Source organism: Pieris rapae, chromosome 3 (genome assembly GCF_905147795.1).
Source record: "Pieris rapae chromosome 3, ilPieRapa1.1, whole genome shotgun sequence".
Classification (NCBI taxonomy): Eukaryota; Metazoa; Arthropoda; class Insecta; order Lepidoptera; family Pieridae; genus Pieris; species Pieris rapae.
This window is the reverse complement of record NC_059511.1, coordinates 1,613,905-1,633,283: the sequence shown is the minus strand read 5'-3', so window position 1 is coordinate 1,633,283 and position 19,379 is coordinate 1,613,905. Positions and strand designations below refer to the sequence as shown.

The 19,379-nt window shown below is 32.8% G+C and overlaps 1 protein-coding gene across 1 annotated transcript in view; it reads left to right on the top strand.

The window, feature by feature from the left end:
- LOC110991546 (thrombospondin type-1 domain-containing protein 4) overlaps positions 1 to 18,933 on the top strand; it is a 70,520-nt gene extending 51,587 nt beyond the window's left edge. The window contains exons 8-17 of the mRNA XM_022256921.2: positions 9,056 to 9,239; positions 11,467 to 11,627; positions 12,993 to 13,259; positions 13,761 to 13,985; positions 14,416 to 14,628; positions 16,019 to 16,169; positions 16,606 to 16,781; positions 17,201 to 17,354; positions 17,656 to 17,727; positions 18,254 to 18,933. Of these exons, the coding sequence (XP_022112613.2) occupies positions 9,056 to 9,239; positions 11,467 to 11,627; positions 12,993 to 13,259; positions 13,761 to 13,985; positions 14,416 to 14,628; positions 16,019 to 16,169; positions 16,606 to 16,781; positions 17,201 to 17,354; positions 17,656 to 17,727; positions 18,254 to 18,354 (1,704 nt within the window). The 3' untranslated portion in view covers positions 18,355 to 18,933. The remainder of the gene's footprint in view (positions 1 to 9,055; positions 9,240 to 11,466; positions 11,628 to 12,992; positions 13,260 to 13,760; positions 13,986 to 14,415; positions 14,629 to 16,018; positions 16,170 to 16,605; positions 16,782 to 17,200; positions 17,355 to 17,655; positions 17,728 to 18,253) is intronic.
- Positions 18,934 to 19,379: the final 446 nt, after the last annotated feature.

Here is a 19,379-nt window from a genome sequence, read left to right as displayed (position 1 = left end):
CAGTTTTTGGGGGCCACCACTACGTTCTGGAATCAGCTGCCCACTGAAGTATCAGTAAGCAATTCTACTTTGGACACTTTAATAAAAGAGCGTACCAATTCTTAAAATAGCACCAACGCTAGGCTTCTGGCAATGTGAGTGTCCATGGGCAGCGGTATTACTTAATGTAAGATGAGCCTCCTGCCCGTTTGCCTCCTGTTACATAAAACAATTAATAAAAGCAAATTAAAATATTGAATATATTCAGACGCAGATTGTAAATGTAGATGATTTTTTTAAACATAAAAATTAATATACTATAACAGTATACTTACTTTAACTTAATACATATATGCTACATGTATAAATACATTTTTGAATTAAAAAGATTCTCATTCAATACTATATATATAATACATACTATTTACATTCTTATAAATATAATAATACTGAGCAAATTAATTTATCTTTAATGGATTTAGTAATAATGCATAATATTATTATATTTATAAGAATTTAAAAAGTATGTCTTAATTAGATATAAACGTATATGTATATTTATTTTAAAATAATAAGTATGGTGTTTCTTGTCCATTCTTCTCCATATAAAACTATCCGTTGGAACTAGAGCAATTTTTAAAAATGTATTTTTACGTGTAATTTTGAGTTTCAAAGTGCTTTTAAGGATTTGATTTGATTTAAATTGACTTGAAGATGTTATTTTAGTATGATATGTTTAAATATACACCAAACAACACGTTAAATTGTTTTGGGTATCTAGAACTGCGTTAAAAATGTCACTAAAATCGAAGTTCGGGACAAATTTTAAACTATTTTTGTGTCCCTCATTCACTCTCATGACACTTACATTACAGATAAATAAGAAGTACACTGCATTTTGAACATGATTTACGACTATGGGGTCCTGCGTGTGTATTAATCGTCCCTACTGCATAATTTATATGTCACCTTTAACATTTATAGTCATAAAAATCATACATTCTTTTGAGTATGTCTTCATTTTTGATGTCTTTATGTAAATAAACGTTTGTTATTTAGAAATTAAATTAATTGTCTTGAGGCACACGTCTTCTATGTTTAAGCTTGGGATAGCGCCCTCTAGTTACGCGCAATTAAATAATTTTTTTATATTTCCAAAATATTACTCATACAATCCAACATAACGCTGCATACATTTTCTCATATAACTTCGTATTTAAAATATGAGTTTCATTAAAAAACCCACGCAACATATTAAATTTACAATTGGGGCAAGAATATTTTAATAAAAAAACTATTGAAATATTTGACGGTGGCACGTGACCAAATTAGGGTTAAACAGTCGCTTAGTTTAAATTGATATACGACCATTATTTATTGCTGTTGTAACCGCACTAGATAAGATATTATTATTACCTATTAGGAAAAGATAACTCTATGGACATGACAGGACAATATATAGACATTTTTTATATGTTTGTAAATAGATAAAGAGTACATTGGTTGTTTTTCAACTTTACGTTGTTGGATTTTAAATTTGTTTTATCATCTGTTATGAAGCGAGAGAGTTATGTCAGGACTCAGGACTGTAGCAAGTTGAAATTCGTGGAATTCTTGCGGGTAGGCAAGAATCTTGCCTACCGCGGGACAGAGGCGTGCGTATATATATACATATATCTTAATATATATATATTTCTTGTGTGCGTGTGTATGTGACTGAACTCCTCCTAAACGACTGGACCGATTTAGACGAAATTTTTTGTGTGTGTTCAAGGGGATCTGGGAATGGTTTAGATTCACAATTTTGTCCGCTGGACAATGTTTTTTTAATTAATTTTCAATTTATTAGTTGTTGTTGATTTTGGAATGTTTTGCATTGGATCCGACAGACGGCGCTACCATCGCAGTGTCAAATTTTAAATAATATTCGAATTTTAATTTTAGTCTGTCCCGAAATTTAAAAAAAGTTTTGTTATCATTGTGTTATATCGTGTGTGACCATGTGCTGGATCGTTAGATATTGTCATAACATTTGAATAATGATTTTCATCAAAATGGCTTATTAAAAATTGACATTTTGAAATTAAAGACGTGTAGACAGGACAACGTCTGTCGGATCCGCTATATATATATATATATATATAGCGGATATATATATATATGTATATATTCTTATATGTAGATATATATATATATATATGTATATATTCTTGGGTATCTGTTTTTTGATCGATTTCTTTTTAAGATAAGTAAGAAAGTATGAATTTAGTTTTGTAAAAAATTCATTCAATTAGCACTCTGTGCCTAGCATTAAGCTTACTGGATCTAAAACGAAGCTGTCTCCACCCGAACATCCATCACATATCACCGCTTAAAAATAAATTTAGTACAAGATTATATGATATTTTCTGAAAGGAAGGTAAACATCGTGAGACCTGCTTTTTTTATTGAGGGGAATGCATTTCCGCACAGAGTATGTGACTCGCTCTAAAAGCCCTACTCACTAAACCCCTCCCACCAATCACGTCACTGTTGGGGTAACTTGGGGTCGCGTAAGCATTCTACCAAGTGATTGGCTGCTGCAGCAACCATCTTCCATTACATTGACATCGCTTTAGAAGTCTTTACTGGAGGGTTGCAATTTCTTGCACCCAACACGTGATTCCCAGCCATGTTCTCGCTTGCAGATATAACACAACGTGGTGCTTCGTCACTAGACCTACTTGCCTTAGACAAAAATAAAATTACAAATAACGAAACACATACACAAATCAGAGAACTTTAAAGGATGGTTTTGAAGATAAACTTAACCACTAACGACCAAATTCACAACAATAGTGTCAGATAGTGTTTATTAATAACTCAAATAAATTGCCAAGCATTGCGCGTGATAAATAGTCGCGATCTAGTGGGCGTATGTTTCAATCATAATCCGAATAATAGAGCATTTGGGATTACAGTCTTGTTATGGATTTGGTTAGCTTAGTGATGCGATTTGGAACTGTTACGCTTACACAACATTCAATTGATCCGAAATCTAGAACGCGCTGTACAGAGGAGTTTGCAGTTTTTACATTATATCAATGTATAGCTATTTATATAGTATAGCAGTATTTGGAGTGTTAATAAATGAATATACCGAATTAAGGAAAACTAAAACTATAAAAGGATATTAAGTATACGTTAGTTTTCTTTTCGCGAGTACTAGACATTTAAATAGAACATTATTTTTTGCAGTTTTAAGTAATTTACACAACAAACACGTTGTGTAAATTACTTAAAACTGGAATAAAAATAGGATATTATGTAAAAATTCGATTAAAACATAATGTTATTTTTTTTAAATACATTATTTTTATTACATTTCCAGAAGGCTCACAAGCCTTTAAATAATTAATTGGTACTCTCTCTTGAAGGAAAACTTAAATTTAATAATAAACAGCTTAAACCACTTATTTGTGTTTTTTGGATAAAATATGCCGCTGAAGACTTAGTAGAATGAAGCATTAGCATGACAGAATATCAAGTTATTACAAATCGCGCATGAGCATCACTAAGTTGGCGTCGTTAAATCATAGCACAGCTGTCGAAATTTTGGCGTCCAGCCATCGATTGCTTTATGAGCTTGGGAGAATCTGCATAATACTTTTGTGATGCGCTTGAACTATAAAAGTATTTAGCACGCAATAATGGTTTATAAACATTTAAATAACCTTAAAGTTACTATCGACTCGGTTTCCTACGATCTTTTAATAAAACCTTTTCGCTGAGACCTCTGTGCTTTACTCCTGTTCATAACTCGTTTTCATATTTGAATTTCGAACACAATAATCTTTGCAACAGTTAATAATTACATCCACAGCCAACTGTTTCTAAAGATAGTAAACTTACGAAAGACGGAACTTAAAATATCATATATTTGTTACAATTCATTTTCATCAATTTAATGAGTCACTCTGTGTGAGCGTTTTAGTCATTACAAGCGACCCGCCCCGGCTTCGCACGGGTGCAATGCTGATACTAAATACACTACAGCAAATCTGTGAACGTTGTATATAAAAATGTGGGTTATCCATAAGACATAGACATATACCATCACGGACTTTTCTGTAGACCTTTTCAATGTGTACAATACTTAGTTCATTATTTTGATAAAACTCGTAGGGTTCAGCCTGCGTTTGCAATGTAAGCGGAAAAAATGTAATTATTTACGACATCACATTAGAAACCACAAAAATAATAGTACTTCTCCACTATTTAATGGATGTTATTATACATATAAACCTTGAATCACTCTATCTATTAAAAAACCGCATCAAAATCCGTTGCGTAGTTTCAAAGATTTAAGCATACAAAGGGACTTAGGGACAGAGAAAGCGACTTTATTTTATAATTGGTAGTGATGTCACCAAAAAGTCCAGATATCTAAATACCGAGAATACCTAAAATAGCTACTCGTAATTGTTTACGAAATTTACCAATAAATAGACAAAAGCTAGGTAGTTCAGAAATAGTACGTAAATAGTTCATAATCCTGATATACACCTAATTGCATTATGCAAATCAAAGGGATTGAATTACGACGAATTAATGTTAATGTCATAATCCGCGCTACGACTTAGGTATGAAGTTATCCAGCCTTTGAGTACTACAAACGTATTTTGACTTGGCATCTCAAACGAGGCAGTCAGAATAAACTGTTATAACATTCTGTGTCGTGTTCTGTGTAAACCGCGATGTTTTATTAGTTTCTGGATTCAATAATTGGATAAATATGATCACAACTATGAAGTTATTCTTCTTGATTTTGGTAAGTATTTCTTATTTACGATAAGATTAGTAAAAAACTAATATAGATACTAATTAATTTCCTATACATATTTGTTTTAAATATTGTAGAATTGTTTGATGATTTGCTTTTTTTTTGAAAAGAGTACCGAGAGTTTTTTACGCCGGCTTTTTCTCTCCGCCAACACTTACAACACTATTAACAACCTCTGCCCTCTTTGCCGATGAGTAGGGATGCCAATAGTCTCGAATTTAATGACGTGGAATAAGTGATACCATGATGATCTTATGTTCCAAAATAAACGTATTTTATTTTTTTATTCTATTTATAACAGATTTTGTCTGTAATATATTTAAACAGAAAACATTTATAAAGATATTCATATAATTACCATATGCGCAAGGTAATTAAATAAGCAAAAATATATCATTAATTATATGTCACTTATCTGGTTAACTTATGCGGGCTGGTCCACTCACGTTTAATCCTAATTAATTGGCTATTAGTAGACGTTTTCAATTACCACCTCCAATGATTTATATGGTAACTATTAATTTATTAATGCCCTCGAGATCATTGTAATCAGATTTAAAATAATAGGTATGCCGCATCTAATATATTAGTGATTTATGATTATTAAATCTCAAAAAATATGGTTGGTCGGAACTTCGTAAATTAAAAAAAGCAAGGTGATGTATGACCAGTTAATGCAATGTTTGCAATATTAATTTATTTTAAGTATAATTAAAAAAAACGTAAGCTACGTTTAAAATAATAGTATGATATGCTGGCTACACATTCGTAAGCTTTGTACGTTTATATGGTTGGTGATACCAAGTGGTCTTTGTTAATGGTCTTTCATTAATCTATAAAAATAAATATTAAAATACTGTCTCCGGCAAACCTATCTATAAAGTTCTGTTGTATTTTTTAATGTATTACCTGGAAGATATCGATATTAGATAAGGTCCTTCATTCACCCAGATTTGTGTCTATTAGTGTAATATACACTGACACAAATGTGGGTTTTTGTTTATTCTGTGACAAAGTAATACCAAGACAAACAAAATAATATAAGATTTTAATTTACTTATTTTTTCTTATAATAAATATGGTCGTTTCCATTACTGTTATCGTGTTATAATGGAACGCCCAAACAAGGAGATTTCGTGTTAATTTATAACTTAATTTCCATATGAATTAAGTCATAAAAAATAAATAAAAACAAATGGATATTTTGCGCTTGGATGTGAAAGGTTCGTTTTTATAGAGCCATTTATTTTTCATTTTATTTTATTACGATTATAACTATTAATACCGCCTACCTTAAGTTGCTGTTAAATAATAGTGAAATCTTTTAAAGGTCTTGATTTGTTTTACGACGACGACTGTTGTCGACTACATCCAATCCGTTTCCAAGCTCCTTGATCCCTCGGCGTTGCGTAGAGATAACAGATGACCCTTGATCACTCTGCCTCTTCTACCGCATTAAAGACGGAGAGTGTTTTGAAGAGTTGTTTACCTGTAGTTTTATCAAACATTGATAATACAAAATACCACCTGCATCACGTCGATGTCCGTCGTTCCACAGCTGAGCGTTTTTAAGGCAGTTTTTGCCACGCACCACCACTATGTGCAATCAGCTGCCCACTGAAGTATTTCCAAACCAATTCGTCTTAGGGTCCTTAAAGAGAAGAGCGGGCCAATTAAAAAGGCCGGCAACGCTCTGGTGAGCCTTCTGGCAATGTGAGTGTCAGTAAAAAAACAAGATTGTTTTTTTAGAAGGCAAAATCTGCCACTTATTATATACTTATTATATAATTATAATTCATAGTCATCGCTACTGAAAGCCGTGACTGTCTTGAAAAGCCGTAATTTATACTGTCGACTTGATGCCTCCACACCAGTTTATCCTCAGCTTGTCTTGTCTGGGATGTTGAAACCCGTAATTGTCTTTATTGGTGAGACCAACGGGTAGGCGATCGACCTCGGCTTCTTCCTCTTTCTTCATTTTCTTCCTACCATTACGAATTCATCATTGATATGAAAAGCGAAAATAAGAGTAATTGCGAGAAGAAATCACTCGAAAGCGATAAGGCCGCCAGTTGCCCTCCTTTTCATTTAATTATGTTCAATTTTTATATTGTAATGTAAGTGTTAAGAAATAAATAAGAATTAAATACCCAAATTCAACGAAAATTACTCGTTCCACCATTGTTTAGATGTAAAACAAATCAGCGGCGCTACAACCCTTTTTTAGTCGTGGGATTTCTGCATTTGTTTCATGATCATTTGTCAATGTAATACGAAAGATCTGAAGTCGGTTTCCTCACGATGTTTTTGTTCACCGTTCGAGAGAATGTTGAATGACATAGACAGAAACTCTATTGGTACACAGCCCGGGATCGAACCTATAACAGACTGCGTACGGCTGTGAGGAAGGTGTTATTTCAAAACTAGGTTTAAGTAATAGTCTAGACTATATTAATTATTTTTTTATTATTAATTGTTACTAAGAAAATATATGAAAAAATTCCATGGTTTTTTTCTCAAACATTCGTTTATTTTCAACGCGGTAAGTTGTTTCTCAGTTATTTAAAATGCACTCGAAACCAGTTCAAAATAAACAATTTTCAACATTTTCAAACAATTTCAAAGTGGCGATTTGCATAATGCGTTTTGAACATGCGTTCTTTAATACGCTTTTAAATATGCAACGACAATATGAAGAAGTTAAGATTTTTCACTCCTGATTAAGGCATATGTATGGAATAAAAATTATGTTATTATATGTATATAGTTAAGGCTAGTTCACATAGACATTACCGTATATGACGTTATCTTGGACACACGTGAACATACAAACATATAACACTTTTTTTAGATCACTAAGAATACATAGAACTTCTCTAACTGCCTTTGGCCGGCTAGTCTGTCCTCCTTTTATAAAAAAAAATCATAATAATTTTCGAAATTAATTTAAACGCACAAAATGTTGGACTTTTTTCTCACTAAAACTATTGTGTATGCCGTCTCCGTGAGTCTTACCGACTCTATCTGCTATCAGAGATTTAATATAATTTTATATAATTATCCATAACAATGTAAAGATCTCTGTCTCTATCTGTCTATTAGGAAAATATCATATAACTCTTACCTAACTCTAATGTTACTTCATTTATTCATAATTTTATTTATAGTGTTAATTAAACGCGCCTGGCGCCTTCGTGTGACACCTACTTAAAAAGTAATTATGGACGACCACGATGTTGTCGGCATTAATTGATAAAATTACGGAATATGTTAAGTTTTTTTTTACTAACTTAAGATAAAATGTTTAAAGAACTTTATTTCTCATTACAAAAAAAAATATTTTATTTACGTGAGAAACTTAATATTAATATGTATATATACGAGCGAGATACACGTCGCCATTAGCCGTCTATAGTAGATAAAAGTATAATATCGGTGCAATACATACAAACATAGTTAAAAAATATCTTTAACCTTTTAATGTGTTGTGAGCTTTCTAATTGTTAACTCAAAAATCCAAATATAATTTATTAGTTTCGGTACACTCATCAACACTAATAAAAGTATTCGAAATTTAAATTTACTTCCAGTTCCAAACCGAACGAACTTATCGACGAAAAACTAAAAGTGATCCAGAAACGAGGCTAACTCCTTTGATTGTATGTCGAATGCGAATTATTTTGAATTACCCGAAGTCACAGCTAAGTCGTCATTGAATCCAATGATCAGTAACGCTATGACTATTATTATTATTAGTTTTTTTTACAAAATTGAAAATGTCAATATAAAAGCGACATCATCTCAGAGATGCGGTCTTTTACTAAAGCTGTTGTTAGTGTACGACTCTGAGTAGCTACTGGAGTGTATCGCATCTCATGGAAGTACACTTATTGATCAATCAAATGTAATTAAGATCTAATGTAAAAATCTTCTTAATACCATACAACGCAAATTACTTTTTATTATGTTTATAATTTCTAACCTTATATGCTCTATCATCATTTTGATTTTGAGAATGTTGAAATAACGCGGTTTATCACAAAAAACTATTATTATTGCAAAAATACATTTAACCAAAATACATTTATATAAAATACTTTTAATTAAAAATACATTTATATATAATACTTTTAATCACAACACATTTATAATTAATACTTTTATTCACAATACATTCATATAATACTTTTAATCACAATACATTTTAATAATACATTTAATCACAATACATTTATATAATACATTTAATCACAGGCGGTCGGGCGAGAATCAGTTCTTTCAATAGCGAGTACTCGCGAGGTGAGATGCGGGCGACGCCTAGTGTCAGGCCTCTTCGCACGTCCGAGGCTTCCTTTGGGCTACTCCTACATCACGACAGTCCCGCAGGGCGCCTGTCGGCTCAACGTCTCGGAAATACTGCCCAGCGATAATTATATAGGTGAGGATTACTTGTTAATACGCTTGCAAATGGAAGGGTAATTATTGGATGGTTTGCAGTTTATTCGAACGAATGCGAGAACTTGAATATATGGGAGATATATTTTTTTAATTGGATATTATATTGACTAGATTTTTTACAATATAAAAAACTCAGATAAGAAACATTTAATTTTTTTTTCCACTCATCTTTTCTACTTTCCGGTAATATAAGAACAAACAATAACTAACCTTAAAATATAATTACTAAAATATATTATTAAAAGGAGTCCGTTTAGGCGAGGTTCCGAAGATACTGACAGCGTTGTCCCTTTGAATAGCTAGACTAATTGTTTGTCCGATGTAGCTGCCAGCTCTTCAGTCTTCTATGATGTATGTCGACTATAATATTTCTCAATGTTATTCTTAGTAGAGGACATTATATTAAGGATGTCTAAATAGGTCTCAAAGTCTTGTCAAAGAACAGTTATTGTTAAGAGGCACATTTTATGAAATGTATAGTTATGATTTTTAATGTTTTGTTTTAGAAAAGTCGTATACGTAATAATTACTAATTCTTTAATAAAGCCTTTTTATTACCATATCCTTAATTTCTATTTCAAACGATTTTCTAACTATTCAAATGTCTCTATTTTTGCCAATATTCAGCCAGTATTTTCCTACTATTCCTGTCAAGTCATCAGCCCACTCTTCTTTTCCCTGGTCAGTGATAAAATTAAATGAAATTATCTTAATAATTTCTTTTAAATTGAATCGCCTCTTATATATTAACGAGTCTTTAAAATGATGTAAATGCAACCTGCAAATTCTGCACTTCCCCGTTTAAGTTTACTGTCTAAATCATTTATCCTCAATGAATGATGATCTGTCGACATTCATCATTCATTATTAACCAGTGAATGGCCCTTTGATGGCAAATAGCGAAACATGAGGTTGGTCACTTACTTATTGTCGATTAGATTGATCGTAAATCATTCGTTCAATACCAAGCGATTATAATAGTTCACCTTGCTTCAAATCAATTACAAGCTTTTTACATTGTCTGTAAACAAACGTATCTATCTACAGATTTAATTTGCCTAATGCAATTTCAATGTAAAAACTGTTTTGTTGATTCTTATAAATTGGTACAAATGTTTAGATTGATATTTCAGCTCGATATTGATTGTATTGTAAACATCTTTAGAAAGAATATTCGGTGCCGTTTGTTTTGTGTTTATATGTATTATGTTTTTACTTTTTCATGGTTGGCTAATGTTATCGTGCTATCTAATTTGTGTGTTTTATCTTAAAAACCATATTTAAAAAAATATTATTATTATTAACAGTAATTGTGATACTAAATTGTATTTGTATTCTCGTAGAAGCATTGGCACTTTTCTGTGACCGTTTCATTCTTATACCCAGTTTCCCAACGTGGGACCCACGCCCCACAGGGACAATTCGATTGTTAAACAGGATACAACGTGAAGACTAGAGACTGAAGCTAACCAAATTGGAACTCAATATAGAGATATTGAGTTCCAATTTGGTTAGCTTCGTACAGAAATCATCAAGAGCAACGATCTCACCAAATTACAGGTTTTCATTATATTTTGAGAGTCTACTGATTGTTTCGTGAACAATTTACTAGTGATTTATTCCTAAAACCTATCATTTCAATTTCCTACGTAAGCTAATATCTTTTAATATGTAGATTATGTATGTTACATGGGAGGCATAAGCATGAGATACACTGCTCTAACAAGTCTTGTTTCACCGGGACATCCAGTAGCAGTATTTAACAGCTATTGAACTTGGTTAAACATTTATATATTTGTGTTTTTAATATGCACGCTCTTCTAAGAGTTAGCAGCCCTGAAATACATAATCGTTTGAAATAGTTAATACTGATTTTGTAGTTAATTTTTTTAATAATTTATATTAAGGTAGACCTATTTGTTTGTACACTGGCTGAATTCACAAGAGTTGCTTGCTATATTGTTAGTTATAAGATTTAGGCATATAAATATATTTTTTATTTTTGTTTAATGTTGGTATAATAATTGGTGTGGATATTATTTTGGCGTTCTATCGAATTAGTAGTAGCTGTTAGGGTAGAATAATGTAGTGTAGTAGTTTTCCAATAAATTATACACAATTTAATGGCCTAATTCATAGTACTATAGATTTATAAGCTCCCTATTGCTATGTGTGATAAACACATAATTGAAATCTTTATTTTTCAGCTTTAAAGATAACAAATGGATCGTATATAATAAACGGTGAGTTTGCCGTTAGTGCCCCCGGAGTATACGAAGCAGCCGGCGCAAGATTCACTTATACTCGCAAATCTGGTTTGGATTCCGTGTTTGCATCTGGGCCTATACATTTTCCTATTGATATAATGGTATGATATTACGCCTTAATATTTAAACATTTATATATATTATATTCATTTTTTTATCAGAAAACAAGGTTCCATAATTATTTGTTAGTAACAATTTACTTAATAGCTATGTTAGTACAATACTAAAATAAATAATAATTAAAATCACAATTATGATAATTCAGATTCAATTTCATGTCAATTATTCATTCATTAATAAAGATAAAGTAGTGAATATCATTAATTAAAAATTTTATGTTCAACCATATCCCATATTTTAATTATAAATTAAAACTACTTAGCACAGCGGTTCGACGCCATAACATGAGATGAGATCCAATGCTTGAGAATCGAACCGTCCATTCTTTGAGCGACAACTTGCAGAATGCTGCTCGCACTGCCACTCACACGGCACATCAGAGACGCCAATCGTTTACGAATTATAGATGGAAAATCATCTATTCGCGCTTCCGCAAACATGCCTGATGCGCTACAAAAACGCGGCAGCCCCAGCAGCATCCTGAAAGCATTATTATACTGTATGCGAAGAGCGCTGAATGCCCGTTGAGTATAGTCGGTCCACAAGCTGCATGTGTAAAAGCTCTGGCAATAGGCCCTAAATAGTGTAAGCTTGACATTTTTAGAGCATTTAGCAAACCTACGAATCAACATGTTACTCCTGACAGCCAGCGCCTTTCGCTCCCTTTCAACATCCATATCGTCACTCAGTGAATCAGTGACCCAGTGTCCCAGATACTTAAAACTAGAAACTACTTTGAGTACTCTGCCTCCAAGAGAGACAGGCGGTATTTGTTGGTTCTGTTTAGTTCCCGCCTTAAATATAAGCAACTCACTCTTAGCAGCGTTGTATCTGAGACCATGGGCCTCCGCATAACGCTCACAAAAGCTCAAAAGTTTTCTTAGGGCACTGATTGATGGGCTCAACAATTACCAGTTACAATTATTTATTACCATGTGTTAGTGTGAATGTGTAGAATGTGTTTGTTTGTCCTTTTTATTATCCTAATAACTTTACGTCAATAGTGTTTAGCATAACGTACCTGGTATCTTACTACGGTACCTATAGTGAACTGTAGGAATACTCCTTTCTTGGCGATTCCTTTAAGGTTTCTGCAGTTTGGCTATGGAATTCACTTTCCGTCACTATTCGCTTAGCTCCTTCTTTATCTTCCTTTAAATTTCTGCTGCACAAACATTACCTGTCCACGTTATATCCCTAACTTGTGTAGGTACTAACTACGCAAAAATCCTTTTCATTTTATTATGTTCAATTTTTATATGGTAATGTAACGAAGTGTCAAAATTTATTTTAAAATTACCTTCGTAATTTCTGTATACGGTTGTCAAAAATTGTAAAATTTTCAGATTCTCTACACCGAACCGAACCCGAGTATAAAATACGAGTACTTCACAGACGCAATGCCTGGAGAAGTTGACATAGAATCCATAACGAAGGAGACAGAATCTCCTCCTAAACATATTAGGCGTCACCATGGTTTTGATCACTCTTATAACGTACCAAGACACCCTGACAATGAGAATTCAATCGAAAATGTTGTCGGAACTCGAAAATTCCTTTGGAAAATATTGTCATATACCCAATGTTCTCGAAGCTGTGGAGGTGGCTTTCAGGTAGGTTTCCAATTTATTTTCAATTCATAGGACCTACATCCTATCAGGTACGGGATCTGGTAAGTCTGTGGACTAGAAGGTAGCAGGGAGTAACAAAATCTTCCTTTTCCTAAAACGGGACGTTTTTTGTTTAAACTCAAAAGACTACTCCGGAAATATCCTCATGATATTTATGTGCGAGTTGGAGCCTGCTTCACGTCTTGTGATATTTATCTTAGTGACATATGATAATTTATTTTCAGATATAGGAAACTCTATTGTATTTTAGAAAAGTGAATGATTTGTAAAAAATCTATTTATAGGTTCATTTTTACTAGGCTACATGAAACATCGTCAATTGACGTAATTTGAAAAAAAAAATTGTTTGTTAGCGAACAAGTTTTATTATTTAAGGTACACATTTAAATTATTTGTCCAAATGATTCAATATTGATAATTATAATCATTATTTATTTCGACAAATTCTTGAGTAAGCATTATTAGGTTTTTTTTTAATCACAGGTGGGTAAGTACCGATGCGTCGAATCCAGCAGTACAGGTGATCGGGAAGTTTCTCCAGCACACTGCGTGGGTGCAGCCCCTGGTGGGAAAAGAAGACGCTGTGGGAACTCTCCATGTCCGCCAAGATGGAGGGCAGCCGCCTGGTCTCCGTGTCCTCAATGTGGACCGTCATCTAGAAGTAGGATTGTTGGTTGTGTTCAAGATCACTCCAAGGGAATTACTAAGGTTTGTTTTAACGTTTAAAAATAAAATAAAATACATTAATTTGGAGCATATGATCATCATGGTATCACTTATTGTACGTCATTAAATTTGAACCTGTTGGCATCCCTACTCATCGGCAAAGAAGACCGAGGGTGTTGGCCGAGAGAAAAAGCCGGCGTAAAAAACTCTTGTTGCTTTATAAAAAAAAAGCAAATCATCAAAATTAAAAAATGTATTACCTCAATTACATAGTCAATTTATCTATATCTTTTCCGACATCTGAAATAAATATATAACATAATAACAAGCAATGTTGACCTGAGGTCGTAAGTTCGATCCCCGGCTGTGGACTATGTGTACATGTAACATTCGCTCGAACGGTCAAGGAAAACATCGCGAGCAAACCGGCTTAATGATATTTTGTAAGATTTTAATTTCAATATTTTTTTAGATAAGTGACGTAAAATGTCCAGCGCCAAAACCAGCTGTAACTGAGAAATGCAATATCCCAGATTGTAATTCAGAAGTTACTAAACCTTCGAGGAAGCAAGTGGATGCCTTTCGAGAGGGACCCGTTTATACAATCGAAGTAGATTCTGATTTAAATGTAGGACCCGAATATAACCTTGGTACTGGCTCGTGGTTATACACCAACTGGTCTGAGGTAAGAAAATGTTGTCATAAGGTATTCATAACTATCGACATATTTGTATGTTCGCAGAGTGAATTCACAGTAGCGATATTGTGTATTAGGTGTTTAATTTTTTATGTATTTTATTATATTTTATAAAATGTTTAGAAATAATTTGTGGAGCCTAATAATAATTATTATTATAAATTATAATACTTTGTTTTGTGGACGAAATACCTCCAAGTTTGCGACATCCTTAATCAATGCAATCATAAATTGGAAACATCATTGTTCATATAAGCTATGGACAATACATTTATTATGCTATTACATAAATTGTATTATAATACAATTTATGTAAATATGATTGCAAAAGTTGTTAATTTTATATTCGATTCAGTATTTGAAATTATACTGTAATTGCGAAATTTATATTTATAATCTGCGGCCTCTACGCACTTCGTTTGCCTTAAAAAATATCACTCGAATGCTCTAGCGGTCTTAGTTTTAGCAACATTTCTTTCATCATTCATTTTTTAAAGAACCAATAACTTTAGGCTTGGCTTGAATGAATGAAAAGACATTTCATACTGTGGAATATATATATAGCTTAAGTTATATCTCTAGATAATGTTGCATTCAATTGTATAACCATTTTTGAAACCAATTGGTTGTTTGTATTGTTCAGAAACCAATTGTTTATTTTACTACCTATTTATGAATAGAATCGAATACTTCGTTTAGTGGTTCTAGGTACAAGCGAAATTAGATAATTACCACTGAATACATTCAAAATTCTCGTGGAACTTACATTAATCAATAAATTAGACGATTATGTTTAAAGAACTTTATTTCTCATTACAAAAAAATATATTTACATGAGAAACTTAATATTAATATGTATATATACCAGCGAGATACACGTCGCCATAAGCCTGCTTAATTTTAGTCAACTGTGTTCATTCTAACATGCATCTTTACTGCCTTTTTGAATTTGTCAAACACTCCAATATTGCGAATTTGAGATGGTAATTGATTAAATAATTGCACATCCTCATACCTAATAGATTATTTAAATGATCCTAATCCTTGGGATTACTTTGATGTATTTCAAACAAATTGAGTTTGAGTTTCAAAAACTAGGCCTGCTACTTCATCCAAATATAATATAATACTGACTAAGGGCCTGTTTCACAATGTATGGATAAAGTGCCAAATAGCTATGCAACACATAAATTATTCGAAAGATAAAAGTTTCGAATAAGATACTTCGCATTTCATGACTATAGCGCTATCTGACAGTCGTGAAACGCAAAAATACTGTTTATCCTACCAATAAGTAACAAATAGCTTATTTGGAACTAATCCGGACATAGTGAAACAGGCCCTAATACTTATTTTAATTGTTACTCTTTGGACCCAGTGTGTTGGTTGGTGCGTGGGCGGAGGTATACAGACTCGAGCGGTACGATGCGCTGATCCATCTGGGTGTGCTCCGAAGTCACCGCCAGAATACACCCGCACTTGTTCTCCGAAAGTTTCTTGCGAAGCACATGCAGGCCATTGGTTCACAGGTAGAGTTTTTATTTTATTTTTGACTAAGACTTTTAGACTTTTAGAGAATTTTGTTTAGACTCACGAACGGAAATGTTACCATTGTATTAGTCTTTATAAATGTGACAGTTTAAAGAAAATACTTGTTTAAGTAAAATTTTGATTTAAAGATTTTACCTGTATTCGTCTACTAATACAAATTTTCATTTATCAAATATTGAAGGCGTGGAACGTTGGGAAACTACAAAGAAATATTATTGTACAAAATGTATTATTTTAAATGTATTACATACGTACACATCAACTTATATATGTACAAACATATAGGTATTTATTTTTAATTCTTTCCGTTGGATTTTTTTGTAATACATATACCCGTAACTCGATAAACTCTCAACTAAAGATATTATAACGTGTACAGGATTTTTTTTTTATTTTAAATGATATATTGTATAGGGGACTGGTCCGCCTGTACCTCTTCATGCGAGGGAAAGGAAGTCAGGGGCGTACTATGTATCGGTGGTACAGGGAGACATTTGAAAGAATCTGCATGTAAGGCTCCAAAACCGGAGAGCGAACGCACTTGTGGTCAGGACTGTACTGCGGATTGGTTTACCAGTGACTGGGGACAGGTAAGAATTATTAAATCATTTCATAAACTCTAAAGTTTTGTTTCTGTATTGTATAACGGTAAAAAATATTATTTTGTTTAAATGCCTTAAGTTATTAGGGAGTGTTCACGTATTACGTCACACAATTGTTGGAGATCGTTGACACTCCCCCCTCCCCATGTAACGCATAAAACGTTTGGTTACCACCCAGTGACTCTTTAAACCTAAAAGTTGCCGTTTATATGGTGTAAATTATCGAAAAGTTGAATATTAACAATAACACATAATTCAATCCCCGCCTTCGTAACGTTTTACCCCAACCTCCCCAAATTCGTTACGGAATATTTGAACGCCCCCTTATATTATTACAAATTATATACAAATTATTTTTAATAATTGTGCACTTAAGTAAGAAAGTATTATATTTCTTATTTCCACAGTGCATAGGAAACTGTACACTCGGTATAGGCGTACAACATAGAACAGTCGTATGCGCACGCGGCGACAACGCCAATGAAACGATGTGCAAATCAAAGAGACCTCACGCCACACAGCCATGTACTCCGCGTTGTATTGACTCTAACAAATTTATTCGTGAGTTATTGTTTTATATAAAAGATTCCAGAAACTTCTAGTGAGACTTGCGATGTATGATGGACGTCAAATCCAAAACGTTCTTGAGAATCGGGAGTCTGAATCGGCAGTGCCATGTTACTCTATCTTACTTATTATTCCAGTCTATTAAAAACGTTTTGGATTCTGAAATACGAAAGTTCGCACTAGGCTTCGACTCTGATCCCATAAGTTAATACGTATTTTTTTAATAATTAAAGAATCAAAGGATCTACAAAAAAATTTAATCATTCCAAGACATAATTTTCAAATCCAATTCCAGAATCACAAGTACAGGAAACTACACAGAAACCTGCACACAAACCACCAACAACAGCAGTACCAGAAGAGAAGGGTAATATTTTGTTTATAGAAACATTAATACTTACATTCTTTATACTTGATATTATTTATATAATCTTCTCAGAACAAGGCCTCCTGGTAGTTTTGCGAACGGATGGTGTTGCCTTGCTCTTTCGCGAATTTAGAATTTTACAAAATTCGACATTCATAGGCACTAAGACGCATCTAAACTGAATAAACGAATTTTGATTTTGATTTTAATTGCGATTCACACTAAAATTTTCTAAGAATTGTCTATATTAAATGGTACATCTAAGTAAATACATTATATAACAGCTTTACTACATAATAAATATAATTATTTATTATTTAAAATTTATTGATATTGTAATTACTAAGGATAAATAAAATAGTAATTATTTTTAATGCATGTTTGCATAACATGTATAAATATAAGCTTTAATAATAATAATAATAATAACAGCTATACGACAAGCATTTTATGTTCAGTGCCTTAACAAATGTTAAATGTATATGTTATAGATTCCATCAATAAGTAATTTCATTTGATATTTCAGATTGTGAGGACAAGTTGACAAATTGTGCTTTAGCTGTACAAGCACGACTCTGTCATTACAAGTATTACATACAGAATTGTTGCAACTCTTGTAGGACGTAATCTCATTTATATTCTGCGAAAGACAACAGAGTTGTTCTATTTACGCGATTATCCAAATACGATGTGTATTCATATGTATGTTGAAGATATCGTTGTTTAGATTCGATAATGGTCTTGATATTATGTTAAGCGCTTCTGCAAGGAAAACAACCATGTCAAGAAACACATTTTAATCCACATTTTTCTGACGACCATAACGTAATGGACCATCAAACGAAGTTCACATTGTATGTCACGTTATTTAAAAAAATGTATGGCTGGAAAAACAACTGCGGAAATAGCGATGGCAATACTAGCTACTGTCACTGTAACGACATTTAACAAAGTAATGTTATGGGATATTCCAGATTTAATATTTGTTTCTTTTTTATATAATGTGAAGCGCCTCAAACTCCAATACCTTTGACATAATTTTGAATTGATGTTCAACAAATCAATTTTATTTACACAAACGTATATTATGTTCTTAAAACATTGAATTGAGGTCTATGTAGGTGCTAGTAGCTCAGTGTTTTATTTAAAAGTGATTGTGCGATTAGGCATACTGCATCCAGAATTTTTGATATCTGTACCAAGAAATTGACATGGTAGGGGAGCCCACGATGCTAAATGGGGATTTACTCGAGCGTCGTGGAGACCTATTGGGTTGCAAAGCTTAGATGATAAGAAGAAAAAAATGTTATATGATATATACCTTTTCATCGGTGGGGAAAGCGGCTATAGATGTTTAAATATGTAAAAAAAAATTGTTGCATGGACATACTCGAGCGCGTCAGATATTGATAGCATCAATGTTCTACGTATTTTTAATAATGTACGTATGTTAATCTGATAATTTGCATGATGGGGGTGGTTGAACGTAAGGGTTAAAAAATGAAAAAAAAAAATTTAATCGAGCGCGTCAGGTTTTCTAAGGGGGTGTTAAGTGCACCAAAACAAAAGCTCTCATTCAATAATCTGACGATTTCGATCTGACGCAAACTCGCAGCCATTATTATAATGTGCAAAAAAAATTCGCCATTTTG